The sequence below is a fragment of the Papio anubis genome, chromosome 13, assembly GCF_008728515.1.
Source record: "Papio anubis isolate 15944 chromosome 13, Panubis1.0, whole genome shotgun sequence".
In the NCBI taxonomy this organism is placed as follows: Eukaryota; Metazoa; Chordata; class Mammalia; order Primates; family Cercopithecidae; genus Papio; species Papio anubis.
This window is the reverse complement of record NC_044988.1, coordinates 29,365,972-29,390,496: the sequence shown is the minus strand read 5'-3', so window position 1 is coordinate 29,390,496 and position 24,525 is coordinate 29,365,972. Positions and strand designations below refer to the sequence as shown.

Genomic DNA, 24,525 nt, shown 5'->3' with positions numbered 1-24,525 from the left:
TGGAAACCAAGCCAAGTGCTTGGACAAGACATTATGAAAGTGAGTTGCTATAAAAATTCCTGTCATATTAGGTGTGCACAAGACCACTGTCAAAGTCTAGGGGAGAAAAAAATCATAACAATCCAGAAGGCTTCTGCTCTCAAATTGTTTAACAAGGATCTTTAAGCTCTCACTCTGCTTACACAAAGCAAAACTGAAAATCATGGACAAAGCACTATGGGTGTGGTTTATAAAAGAAAAGGCTGAACTGTGATCAGCAAACCCATAGTCAGGGAGAAGTCTGTGGCCCTGCATAAAAAGGATGACAAATAAATGTATATGTATGTGTTTTAAAGAATAATAAGTTGTTTATGGTGTATAGAATTTTGAACAATTCTGTGGTTTGAGAGACCTTCTTGACCAGTCCTCTTACTAATAAAATGAGTATAGCCTTGTATTGCATTTAGAGGTCTTTCCTGCTAACGTATAGGTGAAGAAACTGAAGATACGTAGCTTGTTTAAAATCACAGGAGGAAGGTGGGACTAGAAGCTAATCAGTGAACTTGTCTGCCTCACGTGGCCCTTTCCCACAGCACACCACCAACCCACTGGGGCTGCCCATGTGCAGGTCCTGTCTCCAATAATTAACAGCACAACTATGCTTGAATCACCTCTAAGCTTTTAAATACAGAAAAATTGTATATAAAATATTTAAAATGTAAATACATATGTTGTACAAGTTTATAATTGAAATATATATTAAATATTACAATTAAATATACAAACATACTTATACTAAAGATATAACTTAAAAATATTAAATATTTAATATACAATAGTGCTATAAAATATGTAGCTGCCTAAATGGGATTTTTTGGCACCATGAGAGTGAAAGGACAACCATATAATCATATTTCAAGTGCATCTCTCCTTGTTTTCAGCCCAATCACTGTGAAGGAGGTTTGTGTGTCCTCCTGGGAGGCCACCCAGGCCCACTCATCCAGTGGTGGCCACTCCCGTGGGCGCATTACCTCCTCCTTCTGGATGACACTGATCCTGGTCTTGATGTAGGGGAAGGCGTGCATGGTGGTCAAGACTGTGTTCCTTCTGTACTGCTCATGCAGCTCTCCCCGAGGCCGCCCCTCCAGGGTGAACGGGGTGGTGTACATGAACCTCCGGAGGTTGAAATTCTTCTCAAAGTATGTGACCCTGTCTTTCATCTCATACTCATCAAAGTAGGGCTCCACAAAAGTGATCTGTATGTAGGCCTGAGGGGGGAAAGGCAGGGAGGGAGAAGATGAGCTATTCTGCAAACAGCCATCCCTGACGCAATGAAGAGGCATGCTGGAACATGGCGTGCCAACACCGCCCTGCCAGGTGCAGAAAAGCTACAGATGCAGGGGAGAATGTGGCCAGCAGAAGTTCCTCCTCTCCACCCCCAAGGAGAGAAGGGGCTGCAAGGAGGGAGAGGGGAATGTGCCTGTGGGGAGAGTCAGGGCCACCGGCCACACCTTCCTAGCAGAGCAAACTAGTCCACAGTGGAAGCCTTGGCATGAGAGTTTGTAAACTGCTATTCAAAAGAGACAAACTACTGCAACATGGACTAGCAATGGGCACGGGAAGTATTTTGGAGCGGCAGGTCTGTTCTATATCTTGGTTATGAAGGTAGTTACATGTGTTTGTCAAAACTTATAAAACTAAACACCAAAACTGAATTTTACTGGCTAGACCTCATTTAAACACACACTCACATCACCTCCACCCTCAAACACAGAGCGAATAAGTACTCATTAAAGAAGACAACCTCTTAGAAAAAAAAAAAAGTGACCATAAGTCCAGATGCTGGGACACTCACCCACTGAAGGGGATGGGTGGGGTCACTGACTTCAGACTGTAAATCACTATTTAGTACAATGAAATCTGGTTGTAATTCTGGGCTCAGACTCTCATTCCAAATGCTCACAACCTACCCTGGGAATTTTAAAAGAGGGGAAAAGGGCACCTTGGCTCAGGGAGGTCACGTCTTACACAGCTTGTGCTATGTACAGATCACTGTGGGCACACGGCCAACTCCATCTCCCAGACATGTATGTCTGAAGACTAAACTCTTAACCACAGTCACTGCTTTCAAGCCTAGACCAGGGAATGTGTCTTAAGTGAGAACGTGTTCTGAAAAATGTAGAAAAACAAACTCTTTAATTTGGCCAATTCTTCCCCTCTTCCATTATCTTCCTTATATCCTGGAAGATGGAACTGGGAGTTTGGACCTTTCATTTTATAGGTTTGCTAGATGGTGAATGGTCCTCTGTCCCAGGGCCCTTAATGATACCTCACACTTACATTATTTCCAGTAACTTAGAAAGCTCATTCATGGATATGTCTGCCTGTGAATTGGACTGAGCGGGCAGCATCAGCCTGCAGTATAATAAAGAATATGTCTGGTCTTTGTCTCCATTTCCTAGCACTGAGCTTCAGAAACACTTGGAATTTCCTCAGTGATGGGTGTCTTTGTGATGCTAATGAGGTGACTCATGCTGGGCCCCTGGACAGCTTCAGGATGCCAAGTGGTCACCAAAAAGCCCAGTTCTGTGATTAGAGGGTAGGAACTGGATGACCTCTGGAGACAGGAGAGGGGCTGGAGATTGTGTTCAATTTGCCTACATAATGAAACCCCAACAAAATCTCTGGACACTGAGACTTGGTGGAGCTTCCTGGTTGGAGAACACACCGATGAGCCAGGAAGCCATAAATAGAGGGACAAAAAAGATGTTCACCCTTTATCATAAAACTCTGATAGTAACCAGAGTACTTTTTGGAATTCTGTGAGTCATTGCAGTGAATTATTTAAGAGGTGTCATAGAAACTCCCAAATTATTATTATTATTATTATTTTGTTTTGTTTTCTCCTATTTTCAAGCTAACAGGTTAGAGAAACTTCCAAATTCGTAGCTGGCTGATCAGAAGTGTGGGTGGCCTGGGGATCCCGCCTGAAGCTGTCATCTGAAGTCAGGGCGGTCTTGAGGAGGACTGAGCCTTTAACCTGTGGGAACTGATGCTACCTCCAGGTGTTAGCATCAGAACTGTACACCCAGCTTGGGGTGAAATGGAACATGCCCTCTTGTGAAAGTGAGGAAACCCAAACCCAAGCCCTTTTTACCATTCCCCCAACAGCACAGTGATCCTGTAGTTGGCCGGAAGGAATACTTGCAGCCTCAAGAATGAAGCCACTAAACGTTGTCACTGGGAAATTCGCATCTTTTTCACATGTTTGAAATGGACAGTTTAAAGGCTTTATAAAAAGGCAGTAAAGAGCCGTGCTGAAGAGTAGGGGCTTAGAAGCAACAGACCCCAAGTCTGAGTACTGGCTCTGCCACTTGCATGACCTTGAAAGGTGCTTGACTCTTCTATGTCTCAGTTTTCTCATCTCTAAAATAGGGACAACAAAACCTACTTCCAAGGGTTGTTGCAGGATGAAATAAAATGATACATGTAGAGGGCCTAATGCAGTTCCAGATACACAGTTGGTGCTTAATAAATGGTAGCTCCTATTATGATTCTTGCCTTTGACTATGTTTTCTTTAGGATCTGACCAATTAGTAGTTGAACTCTAGACAAAAAGGTTTGCTGCATTTAAGTGACTTGGAGAGTCCAGATGGATGAGATCATTATGTATTCTTGGGTAGAGAATGAAGGGATTTAGAGCGTGAAGGTTATTTTTTGTAAATTGTTTAATACCTTGTTAGGATCCAACTTGGTTTTGTCCACAGGAGTGGAGTCTTTAATCACTTCCACAAATTCTGCACCAAAACATTGACCATAAAATGCCTAGGTAAGAAGAACCAATAGTTTATAAAGGTTATTTTAACATAATGCAACTCTTTGTCTTCTTGGAAGTGAAGTAAGTTTGGAACAAGTGCAAGGTAAAATGATGCTCACTGATTATTGAGAGTCCCTCTGAGCTAATGAGCAAAGTTCAGCATTTCCTAAGACAAAAATAAAAATAGCACTGTCAACTGGTATGTGCTTCCCTATAAGATGTATGGTTGGCCTCTAATTCAGCTAATATCACTTTATTTGCTGAGGTATCTCCTGGGGTATCACACTCTTTACTTCTCGCCTTCTGTACCCTGGGAACTTAGAGGTCACCAGGCTTCCCATATTGTGGCAAATCACAGTGCACAAGAAGATAAAATATATACCTCTAATTCTAAGTAGGGGAAACAATATAGGGAACCAAGTGGTCTGGGGTCAATTGCTCGCTCTTTTTCTTATGTGCTGAACAATTTTGGGGGAACTCACCCAGCCACTCTGGGCAATGGCTTCTTTGAGTCAAGTAAGGATAAACCTTCTTGTCTTTTTTGGCATGGATGGAGAGTGTAAGAAGTCATTAGGCAACACAAATGTTTTAAGTTTTACACTCACAGGAGGGCACAAATTCAAAGCAATGAAACCCTAAGGAGTGAATCTTTGGTTAATTGTGAGCAGTTCAAAGGACCCCAGTCCTGCTTGGTAATTGCAGGCTCTTTGTAAACAAATTCCTGTTCATCCAAATCCCCAAATGTGCTTGAGAAGGTTTTTTCGGGGAGGCACCTTTGACTGAGTTCTTCGTGTTTGGCCCTTACAACCTGTGTTTCCTTTGTCCTGACCTTTCTCTAGGCTGTTTCTCTTTTTCTCCATGCTTTCAGCTTTGCTTCTAACGACATGCTACACTTTCCCGTTATATTATGGACCAAATGTCATTGGCAGGTTAGAGCTGGGCCGGCCACTGCCCATGGTATGGCTACTGCCGAGTAGCTCTGTATCATAATGACCCTAGGTGCCATCCAGTGATACCTAAAGGATGGCTTCACCATTATCTAGGGGTGATTCAGTCATTTGGCTAGATTACTTCAAAGTCAAGATGATAAACTTCATGTTGAAAAACTCTATTACTCTCTATCTACTAGTATAAACTACTAACATTTGGAAAGGGTGATAAGAAAGCACATGACCTCGATTGAATTTTGCACAGACTTGAAAATAAATATTCACCATATAAAATAACAAACTGTGAAAAGCATACACAGAGTCTTAGGGAAAAACTATCAAAATCTTACATCACCTCATGATCTCACCTAATACCTTTCTACTTTGCCTTTTATAAATGCAAAGGGGAAAACTTTATGTAGAGATCAATGACGAATCCATAACTCTTTGTTTATTTTTGGTAATGGCCCACTCTAACTTGTTTTTGTAAAGTGTACCAGGTCAAGCACACAGAATCACTTTTCTTACCTCTAGTCTATGTGAGATCTCAGGAAGCTTGGTAATTGCAGGCTCTTTGTAAACAAATTCTTGTTCATCCAAATCCCCAAATTTGGATCCAAAGAAACCAACTCGGAAGTAGGTTCCAAACATTCTCTTATGATCCTGAGGAACAAAATATAAAAAGCTCTCTTTAGTTATGTCATTCTGAGGAGACACTGAGTTGTAAAGCGCAGGGGTCTTTCATTGTGTTAACAAAGCATTTTACTCCTGCGGCTGATATAAACAGAAATGACTCCCTGAAAAAATTAATGCTTATGAAATAAACTTCAGAAATAACAACAAAAGAAATCCCATGAAAGATTTCTGGGCCTTCTTTTAAGTAAACTTAAAAATTTCTCACATTTCCTGGTTACAAAGTAATTTAAGCTGTATGTTTTCACATTTGGAATTTTGGTCCTCTGTTAGAGGAATCCCAGCCCTTTTCTGTTTGACAGGTGAGAGCGAAAGCAATGTGCTAAAGGTAAATCACTTCCTGGAGAGGAAGGATGGCTAAGCATCTGTAGGATAGGGCCGTCTGCCACCAGGTAACAGGACCTGCCAGCCAGCCTCCCCCAGCTACCTTGTTCACAATGCTGTCAAAGGCCCTCTGCAGCTTGCTGTGAGTGAGTGTCAGCTTCCGGAATTCTCGATGCGCTTCTAGGATGGGGATGACCAGCTTGTAGACCTCGTTAACCGTCTCATATAAACCTCCCTTGGAAAGAGGAGAAGAGCATCAGAGAGAATTTAATCCACTGGAAACGTAAGAAGAGCAACCAGAGGTCATTGCCCAAACAGTGTGCTGGAGAGTGAATTTATTGTTGTATTACAGTATTTTACAGGGCAAGAGGGGGGTATCTGAGCATTTTTGGGACAGTGGTAGCCTTCAAACTGAACTAGACACCTCGCTAAGTAGTCCTGTATGGTGAGAAGTAGGGAGAAGAGATTTTGGGAAAAAAAAAAAAAAAAAGTACTGGCTGAGTGCAGTGGCTCATGCCTGTGATCCCAGCACTTTGGGAGGCTGAGGCAGGAGGATCACTTGAACCCAGAAGTTGAGATCATCCTAGGCAACACAGGGAGACCCCATGTCTACAAAAAATTTAAAAATCAGCCAGGTGTGGTAGTATGCTCCTGTAGTCCCAGTTACTTGGGAGGCTGAGGTGGGAGGATGGCTTGAGCCCAGGAGGTCAGAGCTGTAGTAAGCCAAGACTGCACCACTGCACTCCAGCCTGGGTGACAAGGCAAGACTCTGCCTCAAAAATGAAAACAAAAACAAAACAAAACAAAAACCAAAAATAGGAGAGAAGTTTGGTAGCAAGGACTAACAGCAATTCAGAAAGGCAGTTTTAGTATATTTAAATTGCATCAGAGGTCCTCCTCTAGCCAGATGCTAAATGTATACCTCCAGAGAGTTAGTAGGATTCTAATTCATTTTCTTGAGTTTGAGGAAAAATGAGAGTATATTAGACATTTTCTGAATCCTGAAAAGTAAAGCAGGAATAGAGAGAAGATAGTTAAAACAATAATTAAAATACATAAAATTGTAGAGAGGAAACTTGGAAATAAAAACTGGAAAATAAGGATGAGTATAGTATAGATGAAAACAAAATTGAGACGGCTAAATATAGTAAAGTATTGAATATTTTCTTGGCTTAAAATTTAAGGGAGGAGGGAGATTATTAAAATGAAAACTGGTGGGGCGTGGTGGCTCACACCTGTAGTTCCAGCACTTTGGGAGGCCAAGGTGGGCAGATCACTTGAGGCCAGGAGTTTGAGACCAGCCTGGCCATCAGGGTGAAATCCTGTCTCCACTAAAAATACAAAAAATTAGCTGGGTGTGGTGGTGCACGCCTGTAATCCCAGCTACTCAGGAGGCTGAAGCAGGAGAGTTGCTTGAACCCTGGAGGCAAAGGCTGCAGTCAGCTGTGATTGCACCACTGCACTACAGCCTGGGTGACACAGCGAGACTCTGTATCAAAAACACAAAAAGAAAAAAGAAAAGAAAAGAGACAGAGTGTTTCCTCTTTGCCCTGAATCTCAATGACTTCACCTCTCTCTTTATTTTTTTAGTATATATACTAGGAGTATTTAGATCCAGATTAAGTTAACCAGATGAGTCTCAGTGGTTTCTGTGCCCACATTTCTGGAAGTTGGTTCTGGTCTGTGATGATCCTTCAGACTGCACAGTGGCTACGAGGGAAGACACTGCCTGTATTTCTTCTCTCTCCTCTCAGTGGTTCCTCCCTATTTTTTTTTCTCTGAGAGGAAAAATGAGGGAGTGAAAACATGCCTCATCATTTATTGTGTAACCCTGGGCAAGCCATTTCACCTCTCTGTGGCTTAGTTCCACCCCTATTAAATGGAAATAATACTGTGAAACTGCTGCCCAGCCAATGAGCATGCAGTGAAGGCCAGACCAGCACTGTGATGAAAGGCTGTCTCAGCTCCCTTGGGGAGCTCATGCAATTTGCATACATCAAAGTCCTCCCCAGGCCCATCCCCTGCCCTGCACACCCTGGCATATGTCCTCAGGAAGTGGGGCTGACTGGGCAATTAAGACCAGGTGTTCCCAGCACCCCAAGTCCAGCTGGAGTGTGGGAGGCCAGGTCCCGGGATGCCCTCTGGGTACTGACCGTGCTGAAGAGCTCTGCAGCCTGCTCCAGGAGGCCCACCAGGCCACTCTCGGTGAAGTACTGGCCTGCGCACACCCCATCCTCGTCAGGTGACAGGGTGTCATCAGAGACCACAGACTCCTCCAGCACGTTGGAAGAAATATTCTAAAAGAGACCACAGTATAAGCCTGGAGAACAGGGCGACCAGACTAGTGAGAGACCACAGGAACCCAGAATGGGGAAATGAGGAAGCTGGTGTGCAGATCCTTACCAAGGCTGTGACTAAACTAGGTCTGCAATTCTACCCCAAGAGTATCAGTCTGCCATTCATTTAGAAGGGGCACACTGAGCAACTGGTCTTCAAACCTCACGTTTTTCTTTTTAACCATTAGGAGATTTCGTATAAAGGACAATTACCTCAATGTCACAACAGCTGAGTTACTTTAGTGAGACAACCCTAAGGGACACAGGGCTGGTGTCTTGGTTTTCAAAAGGCAAAGGCCAATTAACACTAACTAGACTCCCTGTTTCATCGAGCGGACCTCTGACTTCCAGTGGTGTTTTTCTGAAGTATGTTTCTACTCTGGAGTTGGCTTTCAGATAAATAGCCATGACATAGGACAACAGCAAGTGAGGCTGTCTTCATTAGGGAAGTTTTCATGGCATTGCAGCAGTTACTCTGTGTGTGTGTGTGTGTGTGTGTGTGTGTGTTTCTTTCTGAACATTTAGTTTCTATGCATTTTTTCCTTTACAAAAACATTGCATTTAGAGCCTCTAGTAGAGCATGCAGAGACCATGGTCAGGGTGAAAAAAGTAAGAAATCCAAGACATAAAATTTAGAGAGGTACCCGCTTTTAGGGCCACTGAAGTACTGATCTGGTACCTGCTTGACCCTGAGGGTGAGTGCCTCCTCACCCTAGCACTGGCCCTGGCAGTGAATACATGACAGGTCAAGAATCATTCTTAGCTCACAGCTATGGAAGAAATGTATATAGAAAAGAGAAGAAAAGGGAAGCCTTCCCAGTTTAAGAATTACAAACAGGTGGCACACATGCCACTCCTTCCTATTGCTGTAATCATGGCAGGCATAACTAATCAACTGTAGCACTTTTCCCTAGAGCTTGGATATAGTCTCAAAATTCTTCAGCATAGTGCTTCAGTCAGCTGCTACTAACTGAGCAGAGTTGGCTTGTGAACTAAAAGCTGTCAGCCTTCTGGCCTGGTAACAAGATCAAGTGAATCAACCTTAGCAATCAATCAGTCCATAGTTGTCACAGATAGCCCTATCCCTTCACATGCAATACTGTAATGTAGTGTTAGGAATATAGGAGGAGGCTCTCAAGTGGCCAGTCCTTGTGGCCAGTCTTTCTTCCAAACCTGGCCTATGTATTATGATGTTTCTGTGACAACAGAAGGTCCAAGAAATTCAGTTGAAAGCATTTAATAACCCAGGATACTATTAGAATTGTATGCAATTTTCCACGTTAGAGGAACAGTTTTGAAGCTATGTAGCCTCATCAGCTGTAGTCAGAGGAAAAGGATTCTGCAGACTTTCTTGGCTTCGGAATCAGGGAGGTACAAGTAACAGCAGTATCTAAGAATGTGTCCATATCTACAGTTGTGAAATAAATATCGCACTCTGGGACACAGAATTTCAGTGATCTCAGTTTCCTGGAATTCAGTGACCTCAAAGTTATTTTCCTTGCACATATTTATTTATCTCTAGTTTATAAATCTTTTCCAAAAGCTCAATTTCATTGGAGCAGAACAAGGTTGAAAATCAAAGCAAAGAGCATTTGCAAAATCAACACTGGACATCTGTTGTTAATGCTGTCTAGAATTCTTTCCTCCTTTATAAAGTAAAGCATCCTGATTTGGGGGAAGAAATCACCCATAACTCCAGGTGTGGACCTGTGACCCTGGGTCAGTCAATCAGAGCACTCTATTTCTCTGGCCACTATGACTGGTTCAGGGATGAGCACAGGACCTGAACAGGATCAATAAGATGCACTGAGGCTTTCTCTGCAACTGCTAGAAAAGAGGCATCTCTCTTCTCTCCTAGGCTTGAACCTAGAGATGTAAACCTAAACTGTGGTGTGGGAAGCCTGTGAAGAATGAAGCTGACACAACAGATGGCAGAGATGGGAAATGGTGATGACACTGAGATCTGCTGACATTGTTTGGGCCCCTGGGTCCAGTATGGCAGGTGCTACTCCAGGCTCACATTCCTCATACAGGCTGATAAATTCCATTTTTACCTTCTGTCAGTCTGGGTTGGGTGTACTTTCACTTGCCAGCTACATTTCCAAATTGATTTGGTATGTCTCATTTGAGAGAAATACGAATTCACTCATACACATTAATATAATTTGGCTTCTCTTCTGTAGCTGAGAACACCTAACTCATTGCCTCCTGTACATCATGAAGCCCTCACACTTCAGTTTCTTCTGCCTTCCTTTTCAACTTCCTCACCCTTCCCCGTCTCACAGGGCCTGGACCATAAATGCTCACAATATCTTGTGCCTCTTTATAACAGTATTTCTCATAATTATAACTGAATAAAGATTGGAATAATTAGTTATATGGTATCTCTCTGGTTAGAATGTAATGTTCATGAGGACAGAATAAGTATTCAATATTCTCTAAAAGAAGGAATCATTGGATAAAGATATGTGAACAGATAGGGCTGTATGCCCCAATGTTGGGATAATGTGGGATATTTCTGTTGATTGTATAATAATGATTCTGTCTCACTTTGGAATGTCATTATTAGCAAATCAATTGAATTCTAGGTAAACTTAGGACAGTAAGGCTTACTAAATATAAAAGTCAATAATGAAATGCAATTGATATTTAAGTGATAAATATTAAATCAAATATAGTCACAGGAAAGAGGAATAAAAGAATTACAAAATAGTGTAGTAAATGAAACAATATGAAGGGCTAAATCTTACAATTTCCTGGGAATTGAAAGAGGAGTACTATAATATTTACTGTTGATAGTATCAAATGGTCAAAATAAATTTGAGAAAAGAAGCAGATACATAACTCATATAACTTTCTTGTGCACTTTTACGTGATTTGAAATCAGTTGTTATTTTTATGCTTTTGGATGAGATTTAATTATCAGCTTTTATAACAAACATTTCTGAATTAGGAAGAAAATTCATTTGCTGAGCATGAAATGACAGAATAACTATTTTTGTTCTTGAGGACCATAAGAAAGGAGGAGTTATTCACAGGAGGCAATACCCAGCTTTGCTGCGTTCTGGGAAACCAGAAGCTCCTGGTTCCACCAGCGTAGTTTCGGTGACTTATTCTCTAGGCCTGGGAAAGCTATTTTGAATTGTCCTTTCTTTCTGGTTCATACAACATTACCAAATTGTGTTGAAGAACAATAACAAGAACAAAGCCTTTCATAAAATCAGCCATGTAAATTCAAACAAGAATAATACAAACCCTTGTAAATGACTTTGTGAGTCTGGCTTGAAAAACACTCTATTACTATAGCTATATTGTTCATGGTTTCAGGGATGGCCATCTCTACAAATTTGTCTCTTACAAAAAAAGTACCCAACATTGTGCTTTTTTATTTTCTCTCTCTCTAAAGGCTATATTAAACTATTCACTAAGAACACTTTAAGTGACTACTGAGCTTCCTCATCTGAGCCAGCTTTTAGGTCTGGCAGACAATTTCCCTTTGCCAACTGTGGGTAATTTTCAGCTTATCCTAAGGGTACTGATTCAGCCTTTTGTTTCCCTTCTCAGGTCAATTTGATTCTTTGTTGATTTTAGATTGGAGAGTGGGCCCCTCCAAAGTTGGAGAGTGGAATCAAATGAATGGGCCAGGAGGAAAATCATTTATCCAATGTTTTCCAAACTTTCACAGATGTCAGTATACTGTGTCAACTACAATCTTTGAAAAAGAGTTTAAATGACCTTAGAAAAGTTGCTCTCTCAGTTCTCTCATCTGTGAAGTGGGAGTAATAACACTTTCCCTACCTAGCTGCTTCACAGCTTTACGGGGAGGTTCAAATGAAGCCATGCATGTGAAAGTGTTTGCAAATGTCTCCCTAAAGTGCTATTAATAATGGCTAGGTGCCATTATTGTAAACAATAATTAAAAAAAACAAAACCCAGCGACGATGGGAAAGCAATTAGAAGAGGTAAATATAATGTATGAACTTGGGATTTTTCAACCTTAGCACTACAGACATTTGGGGCCAGATAATTGTTTGTCGGGGGAGCTCTCCTACTGCAGAATGTTTAGCAGCATCCTGGCTTCTACCAGTCAGATGCCAGTAGCACCTACCCACCCACCCCAGTTGTGATAACCAAAAATGTATCTAGACATTGCCAAATATCCCCGGGGTGGGGGACAAATTGCCCCAGTTGAGAACCACTGCTCTAAGGAAAAAGCTGCATACCCCCTACCTGGAAGCTGACACTGCCCACGGGCAGGTAGCTGTGGTCCTCCAGCATGCTCAAATACTCAGCCACTAACGCAGCAGCGTGCACCAGGCACATGGCGGCCTCCGTGTAGCATTTCTTCTTGGTGTGTTTCTCTGCCATGTTCTGGAGCCAGGTCAGCCGCAGATCAGGAGATGCCTGGTAACTCTTGGCAATTCTGCAGACAGATTGAGAAGTAGTTTTGAGGACAGTGGGTTAACGACACTGTTCTTCTACTTTATGTGACCTTTTCTTTTTTTCTCCCCAAGAGTTCCCTGCACCCCTCCACCTGAGATTTTGCCCTACATTTCCAGAAAACGAGAGAGAAGAAAACATTTATTAGTCCAACTATTTTTATTCCATGTTTAAGCTGTGCTGACCTCCAATAGTACTTAGTAAAAGCCATACAGGGAAAAAATATCTGATAACATGATGTCTATTTTAATGGCTCTCAGGCAATTTTCTGCCTTTTCTTTCTCTCAAAATAAAACAGAAGACAAAAAAGTACTGCACTTTGTATGATGTTGCCTCTGAACAATTTTACCTCTGTAAGTAATTTCTCCTGAACAAGGATTGGAAGACCAAGTTTTAAACTACGCACAAAAAATGATTTCTAAAGTAAAACTACATATGTATGTCTAAATATAATTGGAACAAAACCATATAGAAAATAATTCCAACAACAGTTCATTATTCTTTTCTCTGATTCCGTGGCAAGTAGAAGATAGTGTTATTAAATAATGCCTCACTTTAAATTAGGGAGATCCTTCTGAAAACTTACATACAAACTAACCTACTCTGAATGTTTAATTTCTATATATTATTTGGCTATCATCCAAACCACTATATCCATGTTAGCTGTGATCATTACATTAGTCAGAACTCCACAGTGACAAATCCTCGACCCCCAAGTGATGCCCCTTGAGTGTGTCAGGAAAGCTTACCTGTACATGAGATCCATAAGCATCTCAGGATCTTCCTGAAACTCCCTCATTTTCACCGTGTCATATAAGATGCTATTCAGATTACAGAGAAGTTCCTCCACCTGCAAAAAGTGTAAGTCTCAAAATAATCTTAGCTTTGTAGTCCCATGTGAAGAGCTAGGATTACACTGAAATGCAAGGGGAAGCCATGGGAAGGGTTGGATTGGAGGGCAGCAGAGACTAGGGGTGGCAGAGTCATCCAGACCTGACTCTGTAGTTTTCATCTTCGCCAGCCAAGGTGCTTATGAGACCTGGATGTGTGTTGGCCCTTGAGATCCATAAATCTGCCTGAATCCTCATACTATCCCTATCTCCAACATTTTTGTTTAAATTAGTTTGAACCAGTTTCAGTTATTTGTAACCTGAAAAGTTATAAACTCTACTCTGGAATATCAGGGCTTTTTATACTAAGTAGGAAACAGCTTGGGACCTCAGCTTGAGTTCCATGTCTCAGAAGCCTCCTGGATCTTCCCAGGGCTTCAGAGATTTTAGAGTCTCTTGTAACCATTATTCTTAATTACAAAAGCCAACAGTGGAGGTCCAGGGGAGCCTGCAGTACAAAAACAATGAGAGACTATGACTTGATCTATAGACCCTGGCAGATGACTTAGCCACAGAATGTTGTCTTACCCCCCTTCCCCTCTGCCAGCTTGTCAGGGCTCCTAAAATTTCTACCACTAAAGTCTTTTCACTGGGTGAAGGCACTGAAGGCCTTTATTAAACTGCCCATATTTTGATTGGTCTTGTTGGTGAATATCTCTACACAAATGATGAAATTAAAGGAGTATGGTCAAGATGAAATGAGAGAGGAAGGATGTGATGTAGAGGAGAGGAAAAAGGTTCTGAGAATGAGGATGCAACATTGCCTGAGAGGGCAAAATAGACTCTGGAAACAGGGTTCTCAGACTAAGGGAACAAAATAAAACATTCATTCATTTATTCTCACTTAATTAAGACCCTACCATAGAGCAGGCTAGGAGCTGGAGTTAAAAGATAAATGGGACAGGCTAGAGTTCCATGGTCATTGTAATGGACACGGAAGAGATTACTGTCCTTACAAGTTTCCTTAGGACAACCTTGTTTACAAGCTCTCTCAAACTCGGCCCTTCCTTACCCCTCACCAGACAAGTTGGTCCCTTTACCATCCCTTCAGACACAAATAATGCGTTCTTTCAACTACTCACAATTTCCCCCTAACTTTTTCCCTGCCTGACTGAATCCTACCCCAGCCTTTAATCTTATCCCTCCTCGCAGGCTTTCCTGGCCACCAGATTGTTTATTGATCACGACCTCTCTTCCTCTAACCTTACATAGCATTTAGTTCCTGACCACACAGTTGGCACTTATGCATCATTTGTCTTGTACTGCCTCCTAATTGTGTTGATACTGAGCATTCCAAACAGACTGTTAGCATATTGAGACTGGGGACAGTGGTGGATGTATTTCTTTTTAAAACTTCTCATAGTGCTGAGAGCACATGCATATTGGACAATAAATACTTGCAAATGTTATATAAGTATATTTATATACTAATTGCATATGTACATACATACATACATAATAGTTGGCAGACCCAAGACTCATGCATGAGACAAGGTATGGTGGCTCCAGTGGCGCAATCGGTTAGCGCGCAGTACTTATGAGACAAGGCATGTGCTCCGGCGTACCTGGGTGGGAAAAGGAGTCATCTGCATGGCCGTGTCCTCTTCTGAATAGGCCAAAATCGTCCTCAGGGATCTTCTCAGGTGCTCTTCATTAAAGTCTGGTGCTCTGCCCACCAAAGATGCCAGCGACATGGTTACTTGCATCTTTACTCTTGCAAAGTTCTGCATCAGTGAAAAAAAAAAAAAAAGATGAAATACATAAGATGCACTTAGCAGTAGATAACTGAAAGCAGCATGGCCAGACACAACTCCTCAGTGTTTCCTCTACCCCTGTCTTAATCATTTCCTCTTCTCTCAATGAAACGGGAGCTACACTTTGCACAAGATTCATATTGTTGTTTAAATGGTTTAAACGGACATTGCTCTCACATAAATCTGTCAGGCTCCCTTTAAACTTTCATTGAGGACTGGGCTGCCTTTGTGCTGCAAGCTGGAAGATTCTTATACAGTTGGGTCCAAGAATACGGTATATCCTTTTGTGCTAAGAGTCTCTTCTTGGGACTTTATTTAAAGTTTATTTAAAGAAAGAGACTTCTGGCTCGGCCTCCTAGCACTTTGGGAGGCCAAGGAGGGTGGATCACTTGAGGTCAGGAGTTCAAGACCAGCCTGGGCAACACAGCAAAACCCCATCTCTACTAAAAATACAAAAATTAGCTGGGCATGGTGGTGGACAACTGTAATTCCAGCTACTCGGGAGGCTGAGGGAGGAGAATTGCTTAAACCTGGTAGGCAGAGGTTGCAGTGGGCCAAGATTTTGCCACTGCATTCCAGCCACAGTGACAGAGTGAGACCCTGTCTCTAAATAAATAAGGGGACTTCAGCGGCCAGCATTTCTGAGATTTTGAACTCTGTGTAAGCAACAAGGTTTTGTTTCTTCTTTCTTTACAGGCCCATGGAAAAACATGGCTATCGGAAGGTCCCCTGAGGAATATCCTGAAGGCGTTTCAATAATCATCCCTAATACATTTGGAGGAGGCTGACTTTCTTCCGTGGGCCAATTTATCCTTCCACATCACTTGAGCATACTTATTAACATGGCCACAAATGGAAATTCCAAAGACTCTATCAAAATCTAGACAAGCTAAAGCAAACTTGACGGTTCTATAATAAAGCTGAACTCCAAAGTCTTCGTAGCTTTGAATAAAACTCAAGTCTTGGCTAGGCAGGGTGGCTCATGTCTATAATCTCAGTACTTTGGGGGGCTGAGGAGGGAAGATCACTTGAGCTCAAGTGTTCTAGACCAGCCTGGGCACGCAGCAAGACCCTGCCTCAACAAAAATGCAAACAAACAAACAAAAAGATTAGCTGGGTAAGGTGGCTTGTGCCTATAATCCCAGTTACTACATGGGAGGCTGAAGCTGGAGGATCACTCGAGCCCAGGAGTTGAAGGCTGCAGTGAGCTATGATTGTGCCACTACACTGCAGCCTGGGTGACAGAGTAAGACACTGTCTCAATAAATAAATAAATACATAAATAAAATATTAAAATGAAACTAAGGTTGAATGACACTGATCATTTAAAAGTCTCTCCCATAGGTCATTCTGGCACTAGCTAGTCAGAATTTATAAACAGGAAACACTCCTCTGAATTCTAACCTGTCTATTGTATTTTTTCCCCCACCGATGATAACTTTTAATCTAAAATATTCTTCCATTTCTTTCTTTATTTTATTTTATTTTTTTTTTGAGACAGGGTCTCAGGCTGGAATACAGTGGCACAATCTTGGCTCACTGCAACCTCTGCCTCCTGGGTTCAAGCGATTCTCATGCTTCAACCTCCCAAGTAGTTAAGATTATGAGTGCGTGCCACCACATCCTGCTTATTTTTTATATTGTAGAGACGGGGGTTTCGCCATGGTGGCCAGGCTGGCTTGAGCTTCTGGCCTCATATGATCTGCCTGCCTTGGCCTCCCAAAGTGCTGGGATTACAGACATGAGCCACTGCACCTGGTTATTTTATTTTACTATTATTATTTTGAGATGGAGTCTTACTCTGTTGCCCAGGCTGGAGTGCAATGGGGTAATCTCGGCTCACTGCAATATCTGCCTCCCAGGTTCAAGCGATTCTCCTGCCTCAGCCTCCCAAGTAGCTGGGATTACAGGCATGCACCAACACATCCGGCTATTTTTGTATTTTTAGTAGAGACGGGATTTCACCATGTTGGACAGGCTAGTCTTGAACTCCTGACTTCAAGTGATCCACCCGCCTCGGCCTCCCAAAGTGCTGGGATTATAGGCAAAAGCCATCACTTCCAGCCCCTGGCTTTCTATTTTAGAAACATGCTAATAGAGACCACTGCATTTAGCTGATGAATTCACTTTTACATGCAAATTAAAACAGAAGCTGCTATCTATCTACATACTCAATTCTTTCTTTCTCACAGGACAGAAGTAAACTGAAATACGGCAAAATTTCCTCATGTTTTTTTCTCAGCTGATACTTTGCATCAGTTTTCTCTACTGATTCCAGGTCACTCAGCTGGTTTGAACTCTTACACTGGTGGCTCCAAAACTGAACCTCATGAGGAGGTAAAGGGTGGCACAGGCTTGGCTCCGGGTGACATCCATGCTGCTGCTGCAGTGGTGCAGGACTTGGTGACACAGGTCGAAACACTGTTCCACCTCCTCTTCGAAGAGTAGGTCTCCAAACTAGGAGAGACATAAGAGGCCATTAGGCATCACTTGGCACTTTGATACACTTTCTGGACCGTTGAAATATGCAAATGTCCATTTGGACAAGCAAAAAGCCGAGAGGAGTTAATGCATTACTCCATAAAGATAATGAGCTATGTGAATCAGAAGATGAATTTAAGCAATGGAATAGACTTGAGATTTAATTATGAACTGTCCAGCTAAGGGCAGAGCTGTGTTATTAACTGCACTGTGAGCCCGGTTGCATTCACTGGTGAAATCACAACTATGACGGAATTAAACCTGAGTTTCCTGGGTTCCTGGGAATGTATTGGTGATGAAGACAGAGAAAATGGTCCTGATAAGGATGAGCAGAAGAATTTTACTTTTTAAATTTAAAAGATCTCATGTAGAAGGCACCAATTGAGATCTTCAATAAAGGGAAAAATAGGCCAGGCACGGGGGCTCACGCCTGTAATCCCAGCGCTTTGGGAGGCCAAGGGAGGTGGATCACTTGAGGTCAGGAGTTCGAGAGCAGCCTGGCCAACATGGTGAAACCCTGTCTCTACTAAAAATACAAAAATTAGCTGGCTGTGATGGCACACGTCTGTAATTCCAATACTCAGGAGGCTGAGGCATGAGAATCGCTTGAACCTGGGGGTAGAGGCTGCAGTGAGCTGAGATGGTACCACTGCACTCCAGCCTGGGTGATAGAGCGAGACTCAGTCTCAAAATAAATAAACAAATAAATGGAAAAACAATCTGCATGTTACCCCAGGATAATCCTCATTCCTCAGGCTGTGAGAAATTCATTTCTGACCTTCGTGGCATTTTATGGCATGACATTTTGTAAGACTAATGGGAGTCACACAGAGGATTTAACCTCACTCAGCACAGCTTACAGAGAGAGAGTGAAATTGCTAAGTCACTCAGTTGATCTCTGCTCTCATGTCATAGACCTTCAGTGAATGGCCATTTGAAACTTCTAGAGTTAGGTCCACATTTCAAGTATGGGAGCCACTGTTTTTCCTCTCCATGGTGGCTTCCCACAGAATCAGGGCATTTGCTTTCTTCCTAGGAAGACTTAAGACCTTTACTGTGATGCCACTTAATATGCTCTGTGAGTTTGGGTCCACCTGAAGAGAGAAGTGTGGAGCTAGATGAGAATCTTACTCTTAACTAAGAGGAAGAAAACAAGCATCCCATGTTTACCTTGGCGATGAGAGCACGGAGTGTTGCAAAGCAGTGAGTCAGGTAGGTGGTACTCTGATCACAGTTCAGAGAATTCACCAGCACCCTCAGAACACCTCCCAGCAGGCTGTCTTTACAGTCCAGAGCCGAGCTCGCCTGGGGGAATGGAAGAACAGCATTATTGAATGCCTGCACTGTGCCAATGAACTGAATGTTCCTGACAATTAGCTCAGTAATGCTGATGTTCCATCTCCAGTGGTGAGTCTTAAGAGTTTGGTGAGCCACCATGGGTATCATCCATTAACCATGGGAACTGAAGACCTATTTCCAAACGGCTTTATTTCAATGCTTCCAATAAGTTTGGGATTTCTAACTAATTTTGGGTTCCTAAATGAAGGTATGAGGCCCATCTCCCTCATCCTGGGTCACGTCTTTTGGAAAGTTCTTTCTTTGTGTACAAGACATAGCTTTCCTTATGGAATTCAAAACATAATTGTGGGCTTCCCAGTACAACAGGGGCTGCTTGGCGGCAGCAAGGTTTCTAAATAGAAGCTTGCTTATCCGCTACAGAATGACTAACAACACCAATATAATCGAGGGCTAGTATAGATATTTGGCACCTAATACTGTGCTATATAAAGATACGATGAATGTGATACCAAGCATTTAAGTTATCAAAGATATCAAAGTCAACTAAAATATCACATACTTTTTGTGTTTATTTTTTATATGATTACTTAGATTTTAGACAATTTAAAAGTTAGAGAATTAAGATTTCACTGTGTTTCAACAATATTTCTTCTAGCCCTAAAAGCAATCCTGGACCTACTCTAATGAAGGACTTCTCAATGGAAACACGTAAGAACTCATTTTTCAGGGTAATTAAAAACTCATTACTACCTAGACATCTTGGGAATTTGTGGAAATATGACATAGAAGATAAAATTAATATGGTACAAAGTTCACAAAGCTATAGGGATGGCAAATTCAGGGTACAAATGACTTTCCTTAACCAATTTAAGTCCAAAGAAGATATCATTTATCAAATTTAGCACTCTTTTTACCTAGCCTAGTCATAATCATAGCTCCCATATCAGACAGTGACCATCATTCAACTGGAGTTGACCCATCAGAAAAAATCCTAGTTACCACTACTGTTCTAGATACTAAACTATAAGCCCAACATCCACATTATAAACTTGGTACATACTCACACAGATTTAACCAAGAGGGTCAGTTTGTCAAACACCTAACCCTCTCCAAGTAAGCCCTAAGTCAAAGAAGCCAGAAGAATGTTGAGTATCTCTGAAATTTATAAGGTAGACACTATTGCAAATAGTAAATTTGCAACTTCATTTTTTAAAAAAAGGTACTATGGGATCACATTTATGTCTTTCACAATTTTGCATTAAGAAGTCCTTATTCAATTCTAGTAAACATATTCATGGCAGACAGATCAGATTGGGTGTTTGTTTTCCTCACCTGGATAATATTTTCCTGCATATCCAGGATGATTAAATGTGCTTCTGTAGCCAGGTTGCCACTGATCAAGGCTTCTTGATCTAACTCTGCCTTTGTTCTAGGAAACAACAAGAGGTCAAACTAAAGCACATGTCAAACCTGGCCAGGTTCCCCATGATGGTAATCTATGCACCAAGGTGTAAAAAAATCTCCAGAATAGTCAACCTTGAAATGAAAACAGAGCAACTGGTCCTGAGTAACTACAGTGCAGGTGCCTTCTGTGATTCATGTCTTGTTGAAACAACTGTCTAGATAAGGTCTCCTGGTCTTCCTCATCCCCATTATTATTAATAATGATGATGACAATTATAAAAATAACACTATGGGTAGAAAAGCAGTTATTAGTTGATACTAGCAATTAAGCTCTCCTATCAGGTTGTTGCCTAAAGCCTCAGGGCTATGGCTGTATTTCATGCATGAAAACCATTTCTAGATCTGAGTAAGGGGAAGTCCCTGCAACATGTGAGAGAGAGTGAGACTGGATGTGATGTGAACTTGGCAGTGATGCGGCTGGGTTAGGAAAGGGTGGGGCTTTAGAGCTGGGTCAGGGGAGAGTCAGTCTCTTAACTTCCCAAAGACCACCTTGAGGTTGCTCAGTCAAGTGCGTGGGGTCTTTCGTCCTTTTCCATTGGAAAGCAAGACTGTATTCCTGTAGGGCAGGTGATCTAACATCCCGCTGGACGTTACTGGTCACTGCCCACTTGGGAATGGGAAATTGTCTGGTGCTCGCTCCTCTATTAGGTTTCACTTTAAGGAATTAGAATGTTTTTTTTTTTTTTTTTTTTTTTTTGCTAGCCCATCCATTCTCACGAAATCTAAGTGAAGGTGTAAAGGGATATTTTGTATCATCATCCAAATCTAGTTGCAAGGAAAGGGAGGTATGAAGAATTGAGTTTCACAAGATGCCTCAGTAGCCAAGATGTTACCATGGGGTTAGGGTATCATTATATCAGCTCAGATGTCTTGGACCAGGGTTACCACTTAGCTGTTCTTGAGTCCCCCTCACCTAATGATGGGGGCATTGCAGCTGCTTATATACCACTCAGGACTCAAAAGATAAGCATTTCTGTGTGTTTTACATGTTTTCATGTTTAGGATAGGCTCTCTGGTCCCAAGGCACTTGACATTTTTTCTCATTATCCAAGTGATTAATATGTGTAAAATAAATGAAATCTAAAAGTTTTTTTTTTTTTTTTTTCCTTAGAGACACAGTCTTGCTCTATCACCCAGGCTCTTGCTCTATCACCCAGGCTAGAGTGCAGTGGCACCATCATAGCTCACTGAAACCTTGAACTCCTGGGCTCAGGTGATGCTCCGCCTCAGCCTCCTGAGTATCCGTGACCACAGGCATGAGCCATCAAGTTTTTATATTGTGACAGAGTACACATAACATAAAATCTACCATGTTACCCTTATCCTTTTTAATTAATTGACTGCTAGTTTAGTTTTAAATTTAGAGTAATGCTGTCCAGTAGAAACAATGGGGCCACATATGTCATTTTATATATTGTGGTAACCACATTTAAAAAATTTTTAAAAAGGGAAATTATTTTTAATATATTTTGTTTAACCTAAAAGATAAAAAATACTATCTCCATGTAAGCAATATAAAAAAATTACTAGTGGAAATATTTTACATTGTTTTATTTAAAATAAGCCTTCAAAATCTGGTGTGTATTTTTCACTTATCTTGATTTATTATCTCAATTTGAACTAACCATATTTCAAGCATTCGATAGCCACATGTGCCTAATGGCTGTGGTATTGGACAGCACAGATCTAGAGTGTCCCAATCTGTTTTTTTCCCAAATTTTCATATTGTGATAAAGTACACCTAACATAAAATTTACCATCTTATTTTTAAGTATACAGTTCAGTAGTGTTAAGTACATTCAGATTGTTCAACCATCACTACCACTAATCTGCTTTTTTAAAAGCTTACCATCTGGCCAGGCGCAATGGCTCATGCCTGTAATCCCACCACTTTGGGAGGCTAAAACAGGTGGATCACTTGAGCCCAGGGGTTTTAGACCAGCCTGGGCAACGTGGTGAAACCCTGTCTCTACAAAAAATACAAAAAGTAGCCAGTTGTGGTGGTACACACCTGTAGTCCCATCTACTCGGGAGGCTGAGGTGGGAGGATTGCTTGAGACCAGGAGGGTAAGGCTGCAGTGAGCTGTGATTGTGCCACTGCACTCCAGCCTGGGCGACAGAGTGAGACCTTGTCTCAAACAAAAGAAAAGCTTACCACCTATTCCTTTAAAACAGTGGATTTGGTGGCAATAGAATCGACCCGGGAAGTTTTAACAAATACTGATTTCTGGGTCCTGCTGGAGTTTCCTGTTGAAGTAGTTGAGGGTACCACTGGGCACTGACGGTTTTAAAGCTCCCCAGGTGATTCTAATGTGTGGCCTAGGTTGAAGATTACTGCTCTAAAAGAAACAGAGCCAAAATAATTGAAAAATGATCAGAAAGAGGGTGAAAGACACTACTATTATAATTATACATTTTCCAGGTAGGTAGGTTGAGCAGTTATAATTTTACTATGGTTTCCCTTTAAAAAAGAAAAAGCACAAAGCCCCTGAGAATTTGTAGATGTGAATCATCAGCTCTGATAACCAGCAGCCCACCAGGTAGTGCAGGGCTGAGAACTAACCTAGAACAAACTGGAGGCCACGCATGGTAAGGACCAATATTGTGTTGCTCCTACAAGCCAAAGGGAAAGGTTTTCCAGAACACTGGTTTACACAGCCCAGGCAAAACAGGCCTACTTAGGGGTTTTACTTTTAATCTAGTAAAGCAGATGAGCCAAACCACCTAAGCAATTCTGTAGCACCCACGGCATGCATATTTTGTAGCTGTTGTTCATTGCCCAAAGTAGAACGTATGGACTCTCAGATCCAAGTATTTTATAAATCAGTCCAGGGAATTTAGTGCAAGAATAACATACACAAAGCAAATAGGCATGATACCAGCAACTGGGTCCAAGTCACAGCTATAATAAAAATATACTTATTTATTGAATGTTTTAAAATAAATTTGACTCCCAAAAGTCCCATAAGTGAACCAGAATGATTCATTCTTGTGGCAACAGCAAAGATACTAACTCACATTTATTTACAAAACAGCACTGCTAATCAAGTCTTCTCCATACCCGCTTTGATGGGTGCTTCATCACCCACGGGGTATCCTACCTTGTCAACTGTGTGTGAGGGGTGATTTTAGCTCTGCAACGTTTTGCTCAGTGAACCTTGGGACTCATTAGGCTACCTGTGGCTAAACGGTATTGGAAACATGTGCTATCTAGTCAAACACATATACTTTTAGCATTCATATGTCTAAATTGTTGCATATAGAGCAATGCACATCAATATATCTATTCATCTATAGCATACATTTCGATCCAAACAGGTTTTTTTATTCTTTCATTTCTGTATAATTTTTTTTCTGATAACAATATATATTATAATACACATCTACTGTAGGAAACATAGCAGAGTATAAAAGAGAAAACATCAACTACCGATATTCCCAGCACCCAAAGAAAACCACAATTAATATTTTGGTAAATTTGCTTCCAGCCTTTAAAAAATACATTGACAATATGTCATCAGAGATTTGAGGTTTTTCTTTTTTTTGAGATGGAGTCATGCTCTGTCACCCAGGCTGGAGTGTAACGGCACGATCTCGGCTCACTGCAACCTCTGCCTCCCGGGTTCAAGCAATTCTTCCTCCTCAGCCTCCTGAGTAGCTGGGATTACAGGCATCTGCCATTATGCCCAGCTAATTTTTGGATTTTCTGTAGAGACGGGGTTTCACCATGTTGGCCAGGCTGGTCTCGAACTATTGACCTCAGGTGATCCACCCACCTCAGCTTCCCAAAGTGCTGGGATTACAGGTGTGAACCACTATGCTACTCAAAAACCTAGTGTCTGCCCTGCCTTTGTTCATTTAACATTATGTCATAGGCATTTCCTCATGTCATTAAAATGATTTTAAAACATTTTGATGGCAACCCAACTTTTAAACATATTTTCCTATTCTGGAGCATTTAGAATGTTTTCAATTTTAAAAAACAACGTTAAGTAGCACTGACATAAATATCTTTGAATGTATATCTTGTACACATTTCCAGAATGGAAATATCGATTTGAAATTATGTGGTCCTAGGCACTGTGTTCTGCTTTCTCTATTTCCCTGTTATTCTCTATT

At 41.5% G+C, this 24,525-nt stretch overlaps 1 protein-coding gene across 1 annotated transcript in view; it reads right to left on the bottom strand.

Annotated features, from left to right (window-relative positions):
• DOCK8 (dedicator of cytokinesis 8) overlaps positions 1 to 24,525 on the bottom strand; it is a 239,907-nt gene that overhangs the window by 17,975 nt on the left and 197,407 nt on the right. Inside the window, exons 34-44 of the mRNA XM_031654757.1 lie at positions 20,275 to 20,371; positions 18,814 to 18,948; positions 17,467 to 17,619; positions 14,974 to 15,132; positions 13,268 to 13,368; positions 12,309 to 12,501; positions 7,896 to 8,039; positions 5,846 to 5,977; positions 5,254 to 5,388; positions 3,715 to 3,804; positions 1,011 to 1,247 (exon numbers count right to left, since the gene is read on the bottom strand). Coding sequence (XP_031510617.1) covers positions 1,011 to 1,247; positions 3,715 to 3,804; positions 5,254 to 5,388; positions 5,846 to 5,977; positions 7,896 to 8,039; positions 12,309 to 12,501; positions 13,268 to 13,368; positions 14,974 to 15,132; positions 17,467 to 17,619; positions 18,814 to 18,948; positions 20,275 to 20,371 — 1,576 coding nt within the window. The remainder of the gene's footprint in view (positions 1 to 1,010; positions 1,248 to 3,714; positions 3,805 to 5,253; positions 5,389 to 5,845; positions 5,978 to 7,895; positions 8,040 to 12,308; positions 12,502 to 13,267; positions 13,369 to 14,973; positions 15,133 to 17,466; positions 17,620 to 18,813; positions 18,949 to 20,274; positions 20,372 to 24,525) is intronic.